Source organism: Sander lucioperca, chromosome 8 (assembly GCF_008315115.2).
Source record: "Sander lucioperca isolate FBNREF2018 chromosome 8, SLUC_FBN_1.2, whole genome shotgun sequence".
NCBI lineage: Eukaryota > Metazoa > Chordata > Actinopteri > Perciformes > Percidae > Sander > Sander lucioperca.
Window position 1 is genome coordinate 12,960,868 of NC_050180.1, and position 20,924 is coordinate 12,981,791.

Sequence of the window (20,924 nt, forward strand, 5' to 3'; positions counted from 1 at the left end):
AGCTTAACATATTGATACAATATGTATGAAAGCTTAAAATTCCGCTGACAACTCGGTTGGTCTTCTTGAAACACCAAAAAAACATAATCAAAAGTTGGTGTCACAAAGTGGTGCCTGTCTCTCTAACAAACAATCTTTGGCTGACACCAACTTGCAGAGAGCATGCTGACAGTACATTAGCCAAGTTTCATTTGGGCCTTTGGGTTATACAGCAATAATGTCAATTAGGTACTGCTGATATAATCTGCCAGCGATTCTATTTGTCATTTCAGTCAGCGAAAGTCAGCACCATAAGAAACCTGCTACTTGTATTTGTTGTACGATGCTCTTTACAAAAAAGAAAAATATTTTAGGTTTTTGAGCAACCGTAAACCAAATCCAAAACGGAACCACCTATCAGAACACAACCTTACACAATCAAGTATTTCCAGTATACTTAATGATGTTTAAAAGATCAGTCAAAATGTGTTCTAAAGTTTAGCTGAAGCTATCTATCTTTGTAGAACAAAATTCCCTCTTTGTGTTTCCCGGACAGTATTGAGCCCCAGTGGAGAAATACTTCCTGGTAGTTGCAGGGAGGGGGGAGTTTTTCCTCATGCAAAGCGAGGGTCAAAGGACAGAGGGTGTATATGAAGTATACTGTACAGATTGTAAAGCCCTTTGAGGAAATTGGTCATTGTGATATTGGGCTATATAAATAAAAAGACTTGACTTGCCACAAGACAGCGTGAGCAATAAACCAACACATGGCATCGGGATGAATATACCCAGTAGATTTGTCTAACTCAGATTGATGAAGCCTCATATAGCTTCTGAATACATTTTTACACAGAAGAAGAAGACTGTGGATTGTGTCCCCTATTCCTGTCAGCATACAGTAGTCAGATTGGACATAGATAAGTGTTGTTTCACAGTCAAATGATTAAGGTGACCAACAAATCCCAATGTACATATTGCATGTGAGTATTGCATTAAGACATTTAACAGTTCAAAAAGTAGGCTTGTAAACATTTTTCATATATCTATATCCTACAAGAAATTTTACTGGACCACTCTTAATTTTTTTTTATTGATGTATTGTTGGTCTAGAAGCCTACCTTAAAATATTCTTAATTTTAGGGTAAACAAATACAAACTTAATGTAGTTTGTATTTGAAACATACTGTTCTTTAAAGAGTTCCAGAGGTTTTCACTCTTCAAAAGAAACACAAGTCTGTCTGTCTAAACTCTGCCAGTCTTACAGCAACCACATATTCTATTTTCTCTGCTACTTCCCGTATTCATGTATTCAGCTCATGCATTCAGCAAGGCGCTAATAACCTCCTCACTCTTCCCTCCCTCTCCTCTTCTTTCCATTTGCATCCATCCAGTGCCTCGATCCCCCCTGCTTCCACTCTCTTTCTCTAACTCAGCCTCACTGTATTCCTCACACGGTGAGGGTAAGCCCAAAAAGCTGTCAGAATATGTTCTGCTGTCAGCGAGATGCCGAGTGGGAGAGCATTAGATATTGGCCTCGGTGTGTCCCTGACAAGAAACAAGCCAATTAAGGAATCCCCCGGCACTGCTTAAGCCCGGTTATGGCAGAGGTCCCCGAGACGAACACTGGTGTGCTAAATCATCATACCTTTTTTATATTAGAGCCTCCGTGGGGAGAAGTGGAGTGATTCTGGATTATTCCTATTTTTTTTTTTTCGTTCTCGCAGCGTGCCGGCCATCACTCAGCAGCACGCCTTACAGAAGTGTATCTGTGCTATGAAGGACACTGACATACAGATTTCCCTCTCTCTCCTCCTCTCTGTTGTTCAGAGCTCACTCTCAGGGCTAATAGCATTAGGGACGGAGGAAGTGCTTTGAGATAAGCCTAAGGTTGCATAGTTGCAATCAATTACTGTGGTTAAATATTGCAATAAAAAGATTAAGGATTAGCATTGGGGGAAAGTAAAGAGGCTTGAGAGGGTGTGCAAATGCCTTCAAGTGAGTGCAAGTGTGTAAGCACATCAATGTGTGTGTGGTGTTTTAGTCATCTTTCGCTCTCACAAGTTATATCCAATCACTCCCCAACATGGGCCTCCGATCTTCCTCTCTTTCTCTCTCTCTCTTCAGCCCCATTCCCCCCCAATCTCCCCAAACTCAAAGCCTGAATCTGACGGCAATCCTCTGAAAACTTTTCCCAAAACTGACAGACCGATTTGTTCAGAGGACTTTATGTCAACTAGCGGCTGCCTGAGCTTACTCTTGTTGTATTGGGAGAATGATAAAAAAAGCTGGGTATTCTCATGGTGCATCATCAAACAATAACACAGTGGGAGGCTGCATGATGGAAGTCAAATCTACAGGAGAATCATTAACGAATTGGCATCCAAAACTGTATCAATAAGATACTTTGCTAACTTTAAATACTTTGTCAATCCAATTTATTTCTACTGCTACAGCGTCCTGAACAATGGAGAGTGAATGGTGTAGTTTTTAACAACAGTGGAGATTGATGTTACAGAGAAAGTATATGAATGTTTTTCCTCCAAAAATGTATTATTAGAAACATTTATAAACTTGTAACACAAAATACTAACTACTCCAGCCATTGTGTGGCTTTGTGGCATTCGCAATATGCCACAAAGCCACACAATTCAGGAGTGAAGGTAAGACACACTCTGCAGTACCTTCAATGGGAATGGCCAGTACATCAAGTCCTGCTATTAGCAACACCTGACAAATAGAGGACACATGTTAAATGCACTTAAAATTACCTTTTTGGAACACATTAGACTAAACCTGCTGTCAGACTTGTTTTACAGTAAACTTTCTTTTTTATTGTTGTATTTCAATTTTATTCAAACGTTTGCATCACATCTATAGTATAGGTAACAGTGAGGACACAGTAGCTGTCTGCTATTAAAAAAACAAATCTCCCTCAAATATAATCTGCACCCCCTCACACACACACACACACACACACACACACACACACACACACACACACTCTGAGACAAATGTCTTGCTCTGAGCTGAGCCCTTGTGAGCTATCAAGGTTGCACAGCCTAATATTTGACTGAGCAGTGTTCTGGCAGCAGAAAACCAATGTGCCAGCGTTGTGCTCCCCGCTTACATAACGCTGTGTTTATACGCCCCCGGTAGATCTGACTTATTGGCTGCTTGGGATCTCTGACAATAGATAAAAATAGGATTATTCCCTCCCTTTATGAGGGACAACCATTGTTCTTTGTCGCCCAACCTTCCTATGCTCAGTTGCCATTATGGTGTCAATGAGTGAAAACAAAAGACAACATTAGGCATTCTTAATCCCTTAAAGCTGTTTCATGTAATTTAATAAATAAACTGCTCCTTTCTTTGCTCCGCTCTCTCCCCCCACACCCACCACTGAGAAATGACTCATGCATATTTCAGCAGTGTGTCTGCCCATTCTGAGTGGAGTTTATTGTGGCTGCATGCAGACGCCAAATCAACCCTCTTTTCCTTCTCCTCTCTCCTGTCTTTCTCTCACTCAGCCCTCTGACGCCCTCTTCTTCATCACTATTCAGCATTTCAGAACATGGAGAGAAAAATAGACATCTTTGCTTCATGAAAACAACCTCTCAAAATTTTTCCCACTGAAATTTCAGCTTCTGTTGGCGTTCTCAAGCATGCGCAATTATTAACTTCTACTAAAGAAAAAAGTTTTCAGACTCAAAGTCCTTGAAAGACATGATATAGATCAACTGCTGTTCAATATGCATAAATCTAATGAGTAAAACCGTTAAGGGTGAATGTGTTTTCTAACTCTGAGGATATTCCCACATTCAGTAAAGTCATTAACAAACATAACAACAGTCCTCCTTGTATGGTTTCCCCATGTGGGCCAATTGAAACAGGTCTATTTACTTCCAAAGCAGAGCAGGTATAAAATAATCAAAGGGCACCTTGCACTGAAGGCTGGGCATGACCAAGACGTATGATCGTGTTTACAGTGTGTAAACATCTGTTTGCAGCTTTCCAGTGTGCCTGAGATGTGGACCTACAAGGAAACGCAATCTAGTGATGGGAGAGACCAAGCAAAATTAATTAATTGATTGAAGTGCCTTTCCCTAGAATTTTCACTTTAATGAAAACTATTCCCAGGCAACTGTGATAATCTGTGAATGAACACTACCCAGACCGACAGCTAAGTCTTACTGATAGGTTAGACCATATCCACTTACTCTCAAATGCAAAGATGAGCACAAGGAGGCAAAGAGAAGCAAAGATGTAGCCCTGAGTCTAGGGCTGCTTCTCACATCCCTTATTTGATAGCTCCTCGCTCCTCGCTCCTCGGCCGAACCTGAAGTTGTTCTGTCCCTCCTTCGTGAAGGCCGTCTCAAAGCTCTTATTCCTGCCCCAAGTACAAGGAGCGAGCATCGAGAAGGGATCTCCGAGGAGCCATGAGCGAGGATACACGAGAGCAGCCTTCCTGGTTGCCGTGCAGCTGAAAGCCGTAGCTAACTCCGCCCATCGAGCTGACGACTTCATGTGACGCTTCAGAGGAAAGGACGTCTCATCCCTCTAAAACACACTTGGTTGTGTCCTTTCTCCTCCCATGATTTCCTCATGTCTCTCCCGTGCTTCCTCGGTGGGGCGGACTAGGAAGCGAGGAAGGGAGGCAAGTGGAAGAGCCAGGGATGCAATTTAACGGAAGTGAGAAGGACCCTAAATGTGTCGAATTAAAACGACACCTTTGCTTAACTAGGAAGTGTAAGAGAAGAGGAGGAGAGGAGTGCTTTGACCTTTGGTGTGTAAACCTGCTCCCAAGAAATATTATATTGTGCTTCCAATTTGGCTGTTGTAGTAAAACAACTATATCTCATTTACTGGCGCTGATTTGTCAAAATGTTAACAAATATATGCTAAAAATATGTTCAAGTTGTAACTGACTCCATGTCAACATTATACTTCCTGCTCATCCTGTTTAACTGTAGTTCCAAGAAAGATTGTGCCCTGTGTCAAAAACCTGTGAAAAAACTTAACAATTAATTTGCAGGGGGTGCACAGTTGCCTTAATTTGGTGGGGCCAATAGTGTCAGACTTGGAGAAGAACATGGTTGCCTTTTCACTTGATTTTGGCAAGTACAACTTTTCGTCCTCTTAAAAATAGATTTTACATTTAGGTTATTTGGCTGGTCCTCCTACCTGTAATATTTGACAGTGAGTAAGCAGCTATAGGGCTTCTGTGTCTTGCTCAAGGACACTTCAAAACTGTTGTTGTTGAGATTACGCACAATGCCACAGTGTCCTGTGTTGTAATGCTGGCAGACCACCACCATGTACTTGTGGCTAACCTTCCTCTTCCACAAAACCACTCACCTGCCTCTCTTTACAAGAGTTGTTTAATGGTTTTTGATAAAAACTAATCCATAAATATACACCCCAATTTCCACTTCACCTTCAAATTCATATCATACGACCAGCTATATTCCTGGCAAACTCATCATCAGGTAATCACATTGGAGCAGTTACTGCATATGAAATTATTTTGAGATGTGCATTGGGAAGGACTGACTGACAGCAGTTTATATCCGGAACTAGAACCAGTGTGCCACTCTGATAGGCAGCTATATGGTGTGCTGCTGTATCGGCCTGATACCAGGCTGTGTCTAATATGGTTGGGATTGACTTCCGCTTGCTGGCTCCCCGGTAGTGAGTGGGATTTAAACTGTTTTACCTCCCCAGATCTTCACACCTTCCCTCAGGCCCTCTCACCTCGATGCCTTAAATATTAATGGTAAATCGGAGGATAGTGGATGAGTGAGGATGGAAGAGGGCTGACAGCTTAATCATGGAGGCTGCAGCCTCCCTCTCTCCTCTTCCTTAACGCTGTGGGCGGCTGTCACCACGGCCTACATGATGTAATCACCTCCATAACCCTGATATGGGCCACCAAGGGCCTTGCAGGGAGAGATAGAGAGACGGAGAAGACTGGGGCATAGGGATCTTCCAGCAAAGGATCATTTAAAGTCAAAATCCACAGAGACTAGGAGTCGCAAGGATAGTAGAGGATGGAGGAAACACTGCATAGCTCCAAAAAAAAAAGCTAAAAGTTGTACTTACTGCTAGGGCTCTTAAACACGACCTCAACAAGAGTAAGAGCTTTTACTAGAACCTTCATTCTTGTTACTTTCCCTATCAGTCTGCCTGCAGTCACCTAACAGCACAACAGGCATCAGTCGCTGCTTCTGGTCTTTTTATGTGCATTTCTTTTTCTTTTTATGATGCTCTCTCATGATGACATTTTGATTATCGTATTACCATGAAATATAATAAAGTAGATGGCGTTCTTGAAGGTAATTCAATTCAGATATTGCCGATAACAGAGGAGAATTTTGGATTGTGTAAATAAGTTGATTTTCACTGATTCCTTTTTTTTTATTTTGGATCTAATGTTCAGAGTTTAGGCACTACAGAAGCCATCATGCCTTGGGCGATGTAAACAGGAAGTCTGATGTTGACATAGGGTCAGTGATTAGCTATGGGCTACATCTTACCAACATTTTATTAACCTAAAGTTGGATGGTATTTTATTATAAAAAATAATGGCGCATATGCTACTAACAATGTCTGCTCACACTGTAAGCATGGCTGTACAGACAGCAATCAATTAGATCACTTTGAATACTGTACTGAAAAAAAGAATTCTTGTTTTTTGTCCACCTCCACAGACTTATTTATTAATCTCTATTGTGTCATGAAAGATCACAACTAATAAGGTATATATATATATATATATATAGATTAGAATTGCAACCGCAAGCAGTAACCTCATTAAGCAAAGCACTTTATACTTGACACTACATAAAAGATAGTTAAAGCCCCAGGCATTTCCCTTTCAATAAACCATGGATTGGTTGGCCTTATATCCTGGGGAAATGGGGAGTTCAAGATGGTCAAACAAGGACTGAACATAGTCAGAGTTGCATGGACAAAGTTGCACAGCCTCTGCCTATATTTTATAATTAGTCTCCATCTTAAATTGGGCTGTGCTGCATGGGTATGGAGACAAAGCCGGCACAATGGAGGTGAACAAAGTTGAGCTGGCTTTGTTGCTCACTTTATATAACAAAAATACATTTTCTATCAGGTCCTCAGGTATTCTGACAGCACAGAGAGGAAGAGGTTTCAATGCAAATTGAAGGTTTTGATCTGAGGATGCTATTGTTAGCTGTCAGATCTATATTTCATTATTATGATACCTTCAGTTTGGTACTTGCAGGCATTTCCAAAGTTTTGACTTTCAGCCGGACAAGATACTGTTGAGAAGCTGGAGGCACTTACTGCCAGAACAAAATGGGAAAACCATTTTTATTAGTAGACTGACCAAAAATACATAATAAAGGTATAGGGCATTCTGCCATTGTTTCTCCAGTAACTGAGAGGCAACCAGAGTTAAAATGGAGACTTGAACACTAAGTTTTTTGCAGTATGCAGTTAGCTTTGTGAGCATGGGCTGGACTGATGGCCACTCTATATGCTTCCCTTTGGCTAACATTTAAAGAGTCAATATAATATTTCTTTTTTTTAAGATTATTTTTTGGGGCTTTTCTGCCTTTAATTTGACAGGACAGGTAGGTGAGAAAGGGGAGAGAGAGGGGGAAGACATGCAGGAAATCGTCACAGGTCGGATTCGAACCCTGGACCACTGAATGAAGGCATAAACTTCTCAGTATATGTGTGCCTGCTCTACCCACTGAGCCAACCCTGCCACTCAATATAATATTTCTGTGGCTCTAAAGGGACACAAACAGGACATGAATTGATGGGGGCCGATTGGACAGCATTAGGGAAGCTTCCTTAGAGACCTTGACTCATTATCTGTCTCCAAGTAACAGTATTTCCCATGTGGACAGGGGGGTCTGAACAAAAACAAGGATGTAAATACGAAACATATCATTACCATCCATTCTGACCTGTTAAAATCAATATAATTGATCTCATTGATGCAGAAATGGTCATGCATTTTAAACAAGGCACACTAGACAGTAAGACCGAAGAGAATAATTGGGAGAAAGTTTGCCCTTCTTACCCCGTTTATAGGATAGGTCTTCCATCCAAGCTCTCCAAGCACAGACGTCGTATCCAGCAGCACAACTGAAATGGGTGAAAAGAGGCGAGAGGAAATACAACCATTAGCAATCTGTCAACACACAAAATGTCCTATTTTCACACTGGAAATTGAAATATCAGTCATAAACCTGTTCCTTTAGACATTTTTTATATTAATAGAAATTACTTTGTTGGATGAATATTTATGAGCATGGCAGTGTATACAGTGAGAGCAACATTTTTGCCACTTGCGACACAATTTGGGGACTGATGGATTGCGGTCAGATTACTGTCAACAGTCCATTCCCTCCCCTGCCATCCCTTTCTCCCATCCACACAGCTTTACCTGAATCTCACTAACAACAACCTGCTCTTCTTCTGCCGATGTTCAAGAGATATAATCAGGGATACATCTGTCCTCAGCTCCTCTTATGCCACGAAAATGTTGTGTGTGTTTCATTATGCTAAATATTAATCAATATCCCGGTATGGTTTTTAGGTATGTAAATTAGAGCTTCTGTATTGCACTTAGACAGTGAAATGAATCTTGGTACAGCATAATATCATAGTCAGTTGACTCTAACTTTCCAGGTAGTGTTAAAAAACAAAGCAATTTTAACCTGGGAAATGTTTTGTCTTGCTCTCAAAGACAGTAGATTTAATAATTCAGAAGGATCTCTCCCAGCGACAAGTGATTTACAGTGAAAAGGAGCAGACACGGCTTCCTTAAATTTACCAGTTCAGTGTGATGCCAGCATAACACCACTAAACAAGTTTTTACCTATACTTGCGACATTCGGGAATAGACAGGAGGCACATATTCTGATGCATTTTCAAAATCCATAAATATTACATGGAGCCAATCCAGTCACCTTGTCAAATATGCCAAATGCACAGTATGCGTGAAAATACAGTTATGTCCTTAATGTGTGCATCATGAAGTAGGTATAAGAAAACAATGGTTATTCAGGGAGAGAGTGATAGCTGGCAGAAAAACAACACTAGAGTCAGGGGGCTTGTCTAAAAGCCAATCATTTCTCTCACATGCTATGAGTCATCAAAAATCTTTTGCCACAAAACTCATCTTTAAACTTGTCCTTGAGCAGCCACTGACTTAGATCTTAAAGGTTGAGCTTTGAATCCCACATGCTTTGTAATGAGACTGATTTCTGACAAATCATAGTGTAGTCTTCAACTCGGATAACGACTTGAGTTTTAAGTGTCAGTCAGTCAGTCATGAATGTCCACTTAAAGCTTTGTAAGTGGTCCTTGGGGGGCTCATTATGCCAACACAAATCTCTATCAGTGAGAATATTTCCTGAATAAATCTCCATTAACATCATTGCTCTGGGATAGCTAGTTATTATAACTAAATGTACATCAAAGGAGGTATTAGTTTCAATGCTTTTGTAATATAATTTGTGAATTACAATGTCAAAGTAAAAGAAAAGTGATATTTATATCTGTGAATGTACTCTGACGAGATCAAGGCAAGCATAAAGGAAGAAGGGCCATTTTTTAAACTGTCTGTTCCCCAGTTATGAGCCAATACACCTCTGATGGAGCGTGGTTGACAGAGATTGTCCAAGCATCTGCTCACTGAGGTTTTCCTTGTGTGTGCATGTACAGTATGCAGCTGTCATACACAACTAAACCCTCCGCTATTCCACTCGTCTCCCAGAGCGCTTGTATTGGATGCACTGTAGTGACACAATGTAACACCTGTTTTGGATCGAGCCAAATGGGTGTATCACGACATCCAAGAGTTAAGAAAGCCATGAAGGATATGGGACCACTGAAAAAATACAGATTGATACTTGCAGCATCAGTGTGGTTGTACAGCAGAGAAAAAATAGAAAATTCTTCCTTGTTCTGTGGCTTTGTGTCTCTGTATGGGTGGGGTGCTCTGTAGTATCTTCAAACATAATAACTGCTAAGTGAACAAAATATCCTTCAAGACTAGTCAAAAATGTAATACAACCTGTTCATAGACAGACAATGATTTGTTATGCTGATAAAAACATATATGCTTTTTGATGATAATATTGTAAAATATTATACAACTGATAATCAATTCTAATAAAACAGGTGTTTCTCATAGTGGGATACAGGGACTCACATAGGTTTTTCATGGCGTTCCACTTCAAAATCAGGAATTGTTTAAATTAATTGTAAATTTTAAATCCATAAAAAATATCAAAATAAAGAATGCCTTACAGCAGCATTGATTTGATTCTGATTTACTTTTTGGCCACTGGGGGCACAATCTGTTAACATTGACATATCTTCACCTTTTAAGTTATTGTGGCAAACTTGCCTTGTTACACATACAGTATGGAACCACATTAACATTAATTTGATGTTGTGTTTCTGGCCACCAAATGAATGTAAGTTCAGTATTCACTCTCTTTGTAGCTCTGTTTTTGGTCTCCACCAACTCTTGATGGAAATATCTACTCTTTAGCAGCTAAATAATGCTCCTCTATGTTCACCGGCTAGTCGCTAATTGTGTCTGTCTGCTGTTTGGTGCTAAGCAGGTAGTGGAAAATAGACTAATTAGAGCTGAAAAACAGATGCCTGTTGGAAATGGGTTGATGAGATCAGTGAAAGTAAGTAGAAATAGTAAAGTTGACAAAAACCAAAACAATGAGCATAAACATGCTAAAACGCTCTGAAGAGCTGAGAGCTGCAGAGTTGGGGTATAATTATCTGTGAGCTCATCACTTCAAGAGACCCCTTTCACATTACATATGTACATGGTTGATCCATTTTTAATTTAGAATACTGATTGCAGCTTTAATTAGATGTACTGTTTTCATGGTAAATTTAGATCAAGTGTCTGTAAATATGTGGCATATAACTTAAATGTTAAATCCTTATTTTACTACTTAAGCACACATTTTTATGCACTCTGGTCTGATTGGTTTACCAACCAAAAATCCATTGACATATGCAAGCAGAGGTAAAATCAATGAGTTATTGAGGTCATGTTATTGGAGTGGGAACTCCTAGTGTGCCAGAGAAAGTATTCTTAAACATAATGGCTGTGTGCTTCCTGAAACCTGGCTTATAAGTGAGGTTTTAAAGGACAGAGAAATGTGTTTTCCTTAAGATTTCAAATGCTATCTGTACAAATCCATATACTGTGCATGACTGACAGCTGGGGATTGGTAAAATCTGATTCTCTGAGCTAAAGGGAGGACACAGGGAAAGAGACAGACATACTCTGCAGCAAGAGTAAAAAAGAAGAGAGAGTGAGTTGATATAGTATTTGACAGTTTACTAGTTGTATCTAAGGTTTGACCAATATGCATTCTGATTAATACCATTAGGCTATGTTTTGATTAAGGTTGCTGATAAATGTTGCTATTACTGATATGTAGTCGCTGTAAATGTATCCATTTTCAGAATTGTATTCCATTTATTGTCGACCTCTGAAACAACATTTAGGCAATCATGGTGGGACACAAAATGCTATAGAGGGGACCCTCCATCCATCCATCCATCTTCTTCCACTTATCCGGTAACGGGTCGCGGGGGTAGCAGCTCCAGCAGGGGACCCCAAACTTCCCTTTCCCGAGCCACATTAACCAGCTCCGACTGGGGGATCCCGAGGCATTCCCAGGCCAGGTTGGAGATATAATCCCTCCACCTAGTCCTGGGTCTTCCCCGAGGCCTCCTCCCAGCTGGACGTGCCTGGAACACCTCCCTAGGGAGGCGCCCAGGGGGCATCCTTACCAGATGCCCGAACCACCTCAACTGGCTCCTTTCGACGCAAAGGAGTAGCGGCTCTACTCCAAGCTCCTCACGGATGACTGAGCTTCTCACCCTATCTCTAAGGGAGACGCCAGCCACCCTCCTGAGGAAACCCATTTCGGCCGCTTGTACCCTGGATCTCGTTCTTTCGGTCATGACCCAGCCTTCATGACCATAGGTGAGGGTAGGAACGAAAACTGACCGGTAGATTGAGAGCTTTGCCTTCTGGCTCAGCTCTCTTTTCGTCACAAAGGTGCGATAAATTGAGTGTAATACCGCACCCGCTGCGCCGATTCTCCGACCAATCTCCCGCTCCATTGTCCCCTCACTTGCGAACAATACCCCAAGGTACTTGAACTCCTTCACTTGGGGTAAAGACTCATTCCCTACCTGGAGAAGGCACTCCATCGGTTTCCTGCTGAGAACCATGGCCTCAGATTTAGAGGTGCTGATCCTCATCCCAGCCGCTTCACACTCGGCTGCGAACTGATCCAGTGAGTGCTGAAGGTCACAGGCCGACGATGCCATCAGGACCACATCATCCGCAAAAAGCAGCGATGAGATCCCCAGCTCACCAAACTGCAACCCCTCTCCACCCCGACTACGCCTCGATATCCTGTCCATAAATACTACAAACAGGATTGGTGACAAAGTGCAGCCCTGGCGGAGGCCAACTCTCACCTGAAACGAGTCTGACTTACTGCCGAGAACCCGGACACAGCTCTCGCTTTGGTCGTACAGAGATTGGATGGCCCTGAGAAGGGACCCCCTCACCCCATACTCCCGCAGCACCTCCCACAGTATCTCCCGAGGGACCCGGTCATACGCCTTCTCCAGATCCACAAAGCACATGTAGACCGGTTGGGCATACTCCCAGGCTCCCTCCAGGATCCTTGCGAGAGTAAAGATCTGGTCCGTTGTTCCACGACCAGGACGAAATCCGCATTGTTCCTCTTCAACCTGAAGTTCGACTATCGACCGAACCCTCCTTTCCAGCACCTTGGAGTAGACTTTACCGGGGAGGCTGAGAAGTGTGATACCCCTGTAATTGGCACACACCCTCTGGTCCCCCTTTTTGAAAAGGGGAACCACCACCCCGGTCTGCCACTCCTTAGGCACCGTCCCCGACTTCCACGCAATGTTGAAGAGGCGTGTCAACCAAGACAACCCCTCCACACCCAGAGCTTTAAGCATTTCTGGACGGATCTCATCAATCCCTGGGGCTTTGCCACTGTGGAGTTGTTTAACTACCTCAGCAACTTCCACCAGGGAAATTGACGACAATCCCCCATCATCCTCCAGCTCTGCCTCTACCATAGAGGGCGTATTAGTCGGATTTAGGAGTTCCTCAAAGTGCTCCTTCCACCGCCCTATTACCTCCTCAGTTGAGGTCAACAGCGTCCCATCCTTACTGTACACAGCTTGGATGGTTCCCCGCTTCCCCCTCCTGAGGTGGTGAACGGTTTTCCAGAAGCACCTTGGTGCTGACCGAAAGTCCTTCTCCATGTCTTCTCCGAACTCCTCCCACACCCGCTGCTTTGCCTCTTTCACGGCAGAGGCTGCAGCCCTTCGGGCCCTTCGGTACCTTGCAACTGCCTCCGGAGTCCTCTGGGATAACATATCCCAGAAAGACTCCTTCAGTCGGACAGCTTCCCTGACCACCGGTGTCCACCACGGTGTTCGTGGGTTACCGCCCCTTGAGGCACCTAAGACCCTAAGACCACAGCTCCCCGCCGCAGCTTCAGCAATGGAAACTTTGAACATTGTCCACTCGGGTTCAATGCCCCCAGCCTCCACAGGGATGCACGAAAAGCTCCGCCGGAGGTGTGAGTTGAAAGTCTGTCGGACAGGGGCCTCCTCCAGACCTTCCCAATTTACCCGCACTACCCGTTTGGGCTTACCAGGTCTGTCCAGAGTCTTCCCACACCCTCTGACCCAACTCACCACCAGATGGTGATCAGTTGACAGCTCTGCCCCTCTCTTCACCCGAGTGTCCAAAACATACGGCCTCAGATCAGATGAAACGATTATAAAATCGATCATTGACCTTTGGCCTAGGGTGCTCTGGTACCAAGTACACTTATGAGCATCCCTATGTTCGAACATGGTGTTCGTTATAGACAATCCATGACTAGCACAGAAGTCCAACAACAAACAACCACTCTGGTTTAGATCAGGGAGGCCGTTCCTCCCAATCACGCCTCTCCATGTGTCTCCATCATTTCCCACGTGCGCGTTGAAGTCCCCCAGCAGAACTATGGAGTCCCCCACTGGAGCCCCATACAGGACTCCATTCAAGGTCTCCAAGAAGGCCAAATACTCCGAGCTCTTGTTTGGTGCATACGCACAAACAACAGTCAGAGTTTTCCCCCCCACAACCCGCAGGCGTAGGGAGGCGACCCTCTCGTCCACCGGGGTAAACTCCAACGTAACGGCGCTCAGCCGGTGGCTTGTGAGTATCCCCACACCCGCCCGGCGCCTCACACCCTGGGCAACTCCGGAGAAGAAAAGAGTCCAACCCCTATCCAGGAGTATGGTTCCAGAACCGAGACTGTGCGTAGAGGTAAGCCCCACCAGATCCAACTGGTAGCGCTCCACCTCCCGCACAAGTTCCGTCTCCTTCCCCCACAGAGAGGTGACATTCCACGTCCCCAGAGCCAGCGTCTGCTGCCCGGGTCTGGTCCGTCGAGGCCCCTGACCTTCACTGCCACCCATGTGGCAGCGCACCCGACCCCAGCGGTTCCTCCCACAGGTGGTGGGCCCATGGGTTGGAGAGAGAGGTGCCACGTAGCTTTTTCGGGCTGTGCCCAGCCGGGCTCCGTGGCAAACCCGGCCACCAGGCGCTCGCTGACGGGCCCTCCATCTGGGCCTGGCTCCAGACGGGGGCCCCGGGCTTCCTCCGGGCAGGGTCACTCCATCTCTACCTCTACCAGGGGACCCTGGCGGATTCAGTTGCCTGTGAACCCTGAAATTGCTGGATGAGGCTGGATGCTTATCAGTAGGACCAACATAAAACATTTTACTCCTTTTATGTTTTGTTGAAAAAGTTTGAGTTCAAGAAGGTGGTGCTCTTCTCTTTGCCAGACCGTAGTGACATCACTGCTCATGGTACTTACCCAGTTCTTCTTCTGCTTAAAAATTGGAAACATTAAGTAAATCAAATCATGTACACCAGATGATATTTCAATGTGATATCATGACCGCGTAACCATACACGCCACTTTCTGTTTCTTATCTGTACGCATTTTGAGCTATACGCGTGTATGTCTAAGCTCTATACAGCGGACGGCAGTCTGCAACGTCACAACGTAAACATAGACGCCACGTGGCACTTTCTGAAAGCCACGTGGCTTGTTATTGCGAGGCTACGTGTTATCGAGAGGCTACAGTTGGGTTTAGGAACGTCACACGCGGGTTGGGTTTAGGAAAAGAAGAACCGGTTGGGATTAGGAAAAGAAGAACGGGGTTGGGTTTAGGAAACATCACACGCGGGTTGTGTTTAGGAAAAGAAGAACTGGTTGGGTTTAGGAAAAGAAGAAAGGGGTTGGGTTTAGGAAAACAACAAACATCACACGCAGGACACAAAGTCACATGCGGGATGCAATCCCCACTCTCCTGGGTGAAAGGCCTGTGTTTTACCCATCCTCCACCCTGACCAACCTCCCTATGCGGATTTTCGCCCTTTCATACTACTCACTACGGCGTCAATTCACACGCAATCACAAGGTAATGTAAGCCAATGGAGGCCAAACGGCGTTGATAAACACGCTAAAAAACGAGTATGCGTCTTGATAACACGCCAATAATGGTATACGAATACCAGCATACGCCACTTCATGAAATCAGTCTGGATATTTCATACTAAAGACTTTAAAAAAACGCAAAGCATTTAATGGATCCTGTTATGTTATATCAATCAGAGGTAAATTGGAGAAAATTGACATTAATTTATATGAAAATGTACAGATAATTCTATTGATTGACCATCCTGTCCAACACAGCTAGGGAATGCTTCCTGCTGATCCTTTCATACTCCTCTTCCAATCTTGTCTTCTCTATTCTGCTAGCTTATTTTAATATTTGCCCACCAATGCCACGTCAGTTCCATGTCAGTGCCAGTACCAGGCTTGAGGACTAGCTGGCAATGTCAGTGGTGTTAATGGACACCATTAGACAACTGTGGGCAGGAAAGCAGCACAGTCCCTGGAGGATGGCCAAATTAATGAGAATTGGCCGTGTCGCTTACTGCAGTGAGCAGTTTCACACTTCACTTTTCCATAAATGAAGAACAGCTGATGTGCATTAGAAGGCAGCGTGGAAAAGTATCCAGCAGAGAACATTGCACTGTTGGGTCAAAACTTTGTGTTACAAACTTTTTAAGAGAAGAAAAATAGTCTTGATGGAGAAGTTGTATGAGGTGTTTATTTGAAACAGCTGTTTCTAATTATACAATGCACCATACTATATTTTGAAGTGTGACAGTACAGAGGTGCTTAAAGGGGTGATAGAATGCAAAACCGATTTTACCTTGTCATAGTTGAATAACGACAGTTTGGTGGGTAAATAGGACATACATAGAACCTCAAAATCCCATTGACATCCCTTTCCTCTGCAAATCTCACAATTTGAAACTGCCTCTGAAAACGAACAAATCTCAATGAAGCTAATAGTTGACGTCAACTCGGTGGCTCCTCCTTATTTGGCCCTAGTCTCTATCTTTGTCACGCCCCAACATTTACATAGGCTACACCATTTATCTGAGATCAGGCAGTCTTCTGAATAAGTCGCACAGATTTCAGAAATTGTATACATTGTTCATCTGCTATTTTATCACTAAATTCACTTCTGAGACTTTTTTAGCCTGCCTGTCCTCCTTCACAGACCCCGGCCTGCTGTGACGTAGATGGAGCTCCGTCACGGCCAGCGTGATCCGGTGCTCCATACCTGCGCAAAGTCACCGTTTCTGGGTTACTGGACTACCAAACGCCTCTGCCCTGACAGAGCTCCAGGGCCTGCAGCTCCCCTCTTCCTGCAAAATGGCGTGTGTGTGAGTGAGAGCGCAGTCAGCGAGCTCTTTACGCCCGCAATCTCTTACCACAGGTTCCAGTTAATCTTATAATGGATATGTGTGTTGAGTTATTTAAACAAACGATCGGGGAAATAAATGCCTCTTGTCCGCGTGTGAGCTGGGTAGCTCTATCAATGAGAGCTAGCTTGCCTCCTCCTAACGAGACCTCTGAAATTCACAAAAATGCATTAAATTGAAATCGGACAAAAGTGTTAGCTAAGCTTTGTAAGACCTTAGGGTAGCTGTGATATACATGCCGTGACGAAATTCAAACTGTAAATATACGATAGTTATGCCGGCAGCTGGCAGCCGGTCAGCTCCGCGGAGCCCCGAGCCCCGGTAGTCCAGTAACCCAGAAACGGTGACTTTGCCCTGGGTATGGAGCCCAGCAGGCTGCTGCTTTCTCGCCAGACTGTGTGGAGCTCAGAAGTCCGACACGTCTTACCAAATTTGCAATTAGCCATAAATTTTCGTAAATCAGCCCATATTTGAGCTTTATATAGTTGATTTCTCGCATAAAAAAGTCTCAGAAGTGAATTTAATAACGAAATAGCAGACAAACAATGTATAACGTTGCAGTGTCAGTGCAATATGAGACCTGCTGTCTCGTCTCCAATGTATGTGTATGTGGTTCGCTCAACCAATCAGCGCGCAGCTCATCTAAATATTCATGAGCAGACCATATAAGGCAGAAAAGCTCTCATTTCAATCCAGGCCCATTTAACAGGGTAGCATTAGGGCATTAGAAGAAGGAGTCTTTCTGGGATATGTTATCCCGGAGGACTCCAGAGGCAGTTGCACGGTACCGAAGGGCCCGAAGAGCTGCAGCCTCTGCCGTGAAAGAGGAAAAGCAGCGGGTGTGGGAGAAGTTCGGAGAAGACATGGAGAAGGACTTTCGGTCGGCACCAAGGTGCTTCTGGAAAACCGTTCACCACCTCAGGAGGGGGAAGCGGGGAACCATCCAAGCTGTGTACAGTAAGGATGGGACACTGTTGACCTCAACTGATGAGGTAATAGGGCGGTGGAAGGAGCACTTTGAGGAACTCCTAAGTCCAACTAATACTGAGAGCTGGAGGATGATGGGGGATTGTTGTCAATTTCCCTGGTGGAAGTCGCTGAGGTAGTTAAACAACTCCACAGTGGCAAAGCCCCAGGGATTAATGAGATCCGTCCAGAAATGCTGAAAGCTCTGGGTGTGGAGGGGCTGTCTTGGTTGACAGGCCTCTTCAACATTGCGTGGAAGTTTGGGACAGTACCTAAGGAGTGGCAGACAGGGGTAGTGGTTCCCCTGTTCAAAAAGGGGGACCAGAGGGTGTGTGCCAATTACAGAGGTATCACACTTCTCAGCCTCCCTGGTAAAGTCTACTCAAAGGTGCTGGAAAGGAGGGTTCGGCCGATAGTCGAACCTCGGGTTGAAGAGGAACAATGCGGATTCCGTCCTGGTCGTGGAACAGATCTTTACTCTTGCAAAGATCCTGGAGGGAGCCTGGGAGTATGCCCAACCGGTCTACATGTGTTTTGTTGATCTGGAAAAGGCGTATGACTGGGTCCCCCGGGAGATACTGTGGGAGGTGCTGCGGGAGTATGGGGTGAGGGGGTCCCTTCTCAGGGCCATCAAATCTCTGTATGACCAAAGCGAGAGCTGTGCCCAGGTTCTCGGCAGTAAGTCGGACTCGTTTCAGGTGAGGGTTGGCCTCCGCCAGGGCTGCGCTTTGTCACCAATCCTGTTTGTAATATTTATGGACAGGATATCGAGGCATAGTCGGGGTGGGGAGGGGTTGCAGTTTGGTGGGCTGGGGATCTCATCGCTGCTCTTTGCAGATGATGTGGTCCTGATGGCATCATCGGCCAGCGACCTTCAGCACTCACTGGATCGGTTCGCAGCTGAGTGTGAAGCGGCTGGGATGAGGATCAGCACCTTTAAATCTGAGGCCATGGTTCTCAGCAGGAAACCGATGGAGTGCCTACTCCAGGTAGGGAATGAGTCCTTACCCCAAGTGAAGGAGTTCAAGTACCTTGGGGTCTTGTTCGCGAGTGAGGGGACAATGGAGTGGGAGATTGGTCGGAGAATCGGCGCAGCGGGTGCGGTATTACATTCAATTTATCGCACCGTTGTGACGAAAAGAGAGCTGAGCCAGAAGGCAAAGCTCTCGATCTACCGGTCAATTTTCTTTCCTACCCTCACCTATGGTCATGAAGGCTGGGTCATGACCGAAAGAACAAGATCCAAGATACAAGCGGCCGAAATGGGTTTCCTCAGGAGGGTGGCTGGTGTCTCCCTTAGAGATAGAGTGAGAAGCTCAGTCATCCGTGAGGAGCTCGGAGTAGAGCCGCTACTCCTTTGCGTCGAAAGGAGCCAGTTGAGGTGGTTTGGGCATCTGGTAGGATGCCCCCTGGGCGGAGGTGTTCCAGGCACGTCCAGCTGGGCGGTGGCCTCGGGGAAGACCCAGGACTAGGTGGAGGGATTATATCTCCAACCTGGCCTGGGAACGCCTCGGGATCCCCCAGTCAGAGCTGGTTAATGTGGCTCGGGAAAGGGAAGTTTGGGGACTCCTGCTGGAGCTGCTGCCCCCGCGACCCGACCCTGGATAAGCGGACGAAGATGGATTAGGGCCAATAGAACAGCAACCGGGACATTTTCAGCCCAACAAATGTTACATACCCTATTAGGAGACCTTAAGGAACAGCGTAAAATACCCTATATAATCATTCTATCACCCCTTTAAATTTGCCCAAAATACAGCTTTGGAATTTAACACCTCCGTTGTGCTGCCTAACAACTCTTTATGCATACAGATACGTGCTTTTTATAAACAAAATATATCTACAGGGTTTCCAGATAACAGTCATGTGTATATGTGTGTTACTGTGCATATTTACATTAACATTTTAATGTGTGAGCACTTTTACTTCACTGTGTGTGTGTGTGTGTGTGTATTCTCGTTTGGGTGAATGTCTACTGAGCAGTGTACGCCATAACTGCCTGCGTGTACATAACCATCATCCTCTCTCTCGCTCTGTTTCTCTCTCTCTCTCTACCCTCCATAGAGTTATCTTTCAGCAAGGCACCCACAGACCCTGCCTGGAGCTCAGGCTCCTTTGGGACTTCCACTGGTTAGATATAAATAGAACATGAGCTGGCCAACTCATAAATACATGGAGCTCCAGTAGAATGATGACATCTCCTGTCTGGCCTACAGCCATTGCAGACCACACAAACACCTCAAAATAACTACAAGCCTAACAAAAGACCAAAAGGCAGTCTCATCCAGTGTTACTTTATGTCAATTAGAACTGGGAACAGTTTGAGTATTCAGACAACAGTGATACCTGAGGCCTGTACTCATCAAGTTCAACATTCTGAATCAAGTTCAACATGCCCTGGATTTTGTTCAGTTACCCGGCTTCACCTAACACAACCACAACCACACCCACCTTCACAACCGCGCATAAGCTGTGTCATGATGGTGGTTAACAATTAGTTCAATTAGTAGCAGTTTTTGGCACAGGTGAAGGGACGGCATTTCTTCATGACACATGGGGGGTGGCACGAGCACTTAAAAAAAAAAAAAAAAAAATCCTCTGTGCCGCGAAGCGATTATCTATTATCTATCATTTCACTGTGTATGGAATTGGCAAATTGGCGGAAGGGGAAAAGGAAGGGGGCTGAAACAGACTCTGTGTTGAGAACTAAAAGTAGGCTAGATAGTAGAAGTTCACGAAAGCAATCCAACTTGGTAAAAACAAGACAATGCTGCTCTGCCAAATTTCTTCAAAGGAATGAAACGTTGATAATAAAGAACAGAGATTTAATAGTGATAAAGGGATGGTGCACTCCCCGGCCCGGTGGGCAGTTGTATCCGCGTTAACGGCTCTTATAGTGGTCTTTGATCCAGTCTGGCACTGGACACCCTGTGATGCCATCCAGCTCTGCGGCTCGGCGCGCTATTTAGGATTCACAAGGAGGACCGACGCACGCAGCCGCGGGCGCATGCACGGGATGCGTGTGTGTGTGTGCGCACATGTGTGTGTA

The 20,924-nt window shown here is 44.8% G+C and overlaps 1 protein-coding gene across 1 annotated transcript in view; it reads right to left on the minus strand.

Annotated features, from left to right (window-relative positions):
• epha6 (eph receptor A6) overlaps nt 1–20,924 on the minus strand; it is a 188,670-nt gene that overhangs the window by 160,055 nt on the left and 7,691 nt on the right. The window contains exon 2 of the mRNA XM_031281749.2: nt 8,048–8,112. Within this exon, the coding sequence (XP_031137609.1) occupies nt 8,048–8,112 (65 nt within the window). The remainder of the gene's footprint in view (nt 1–8,047; nt 8,113–20,924) is intronic.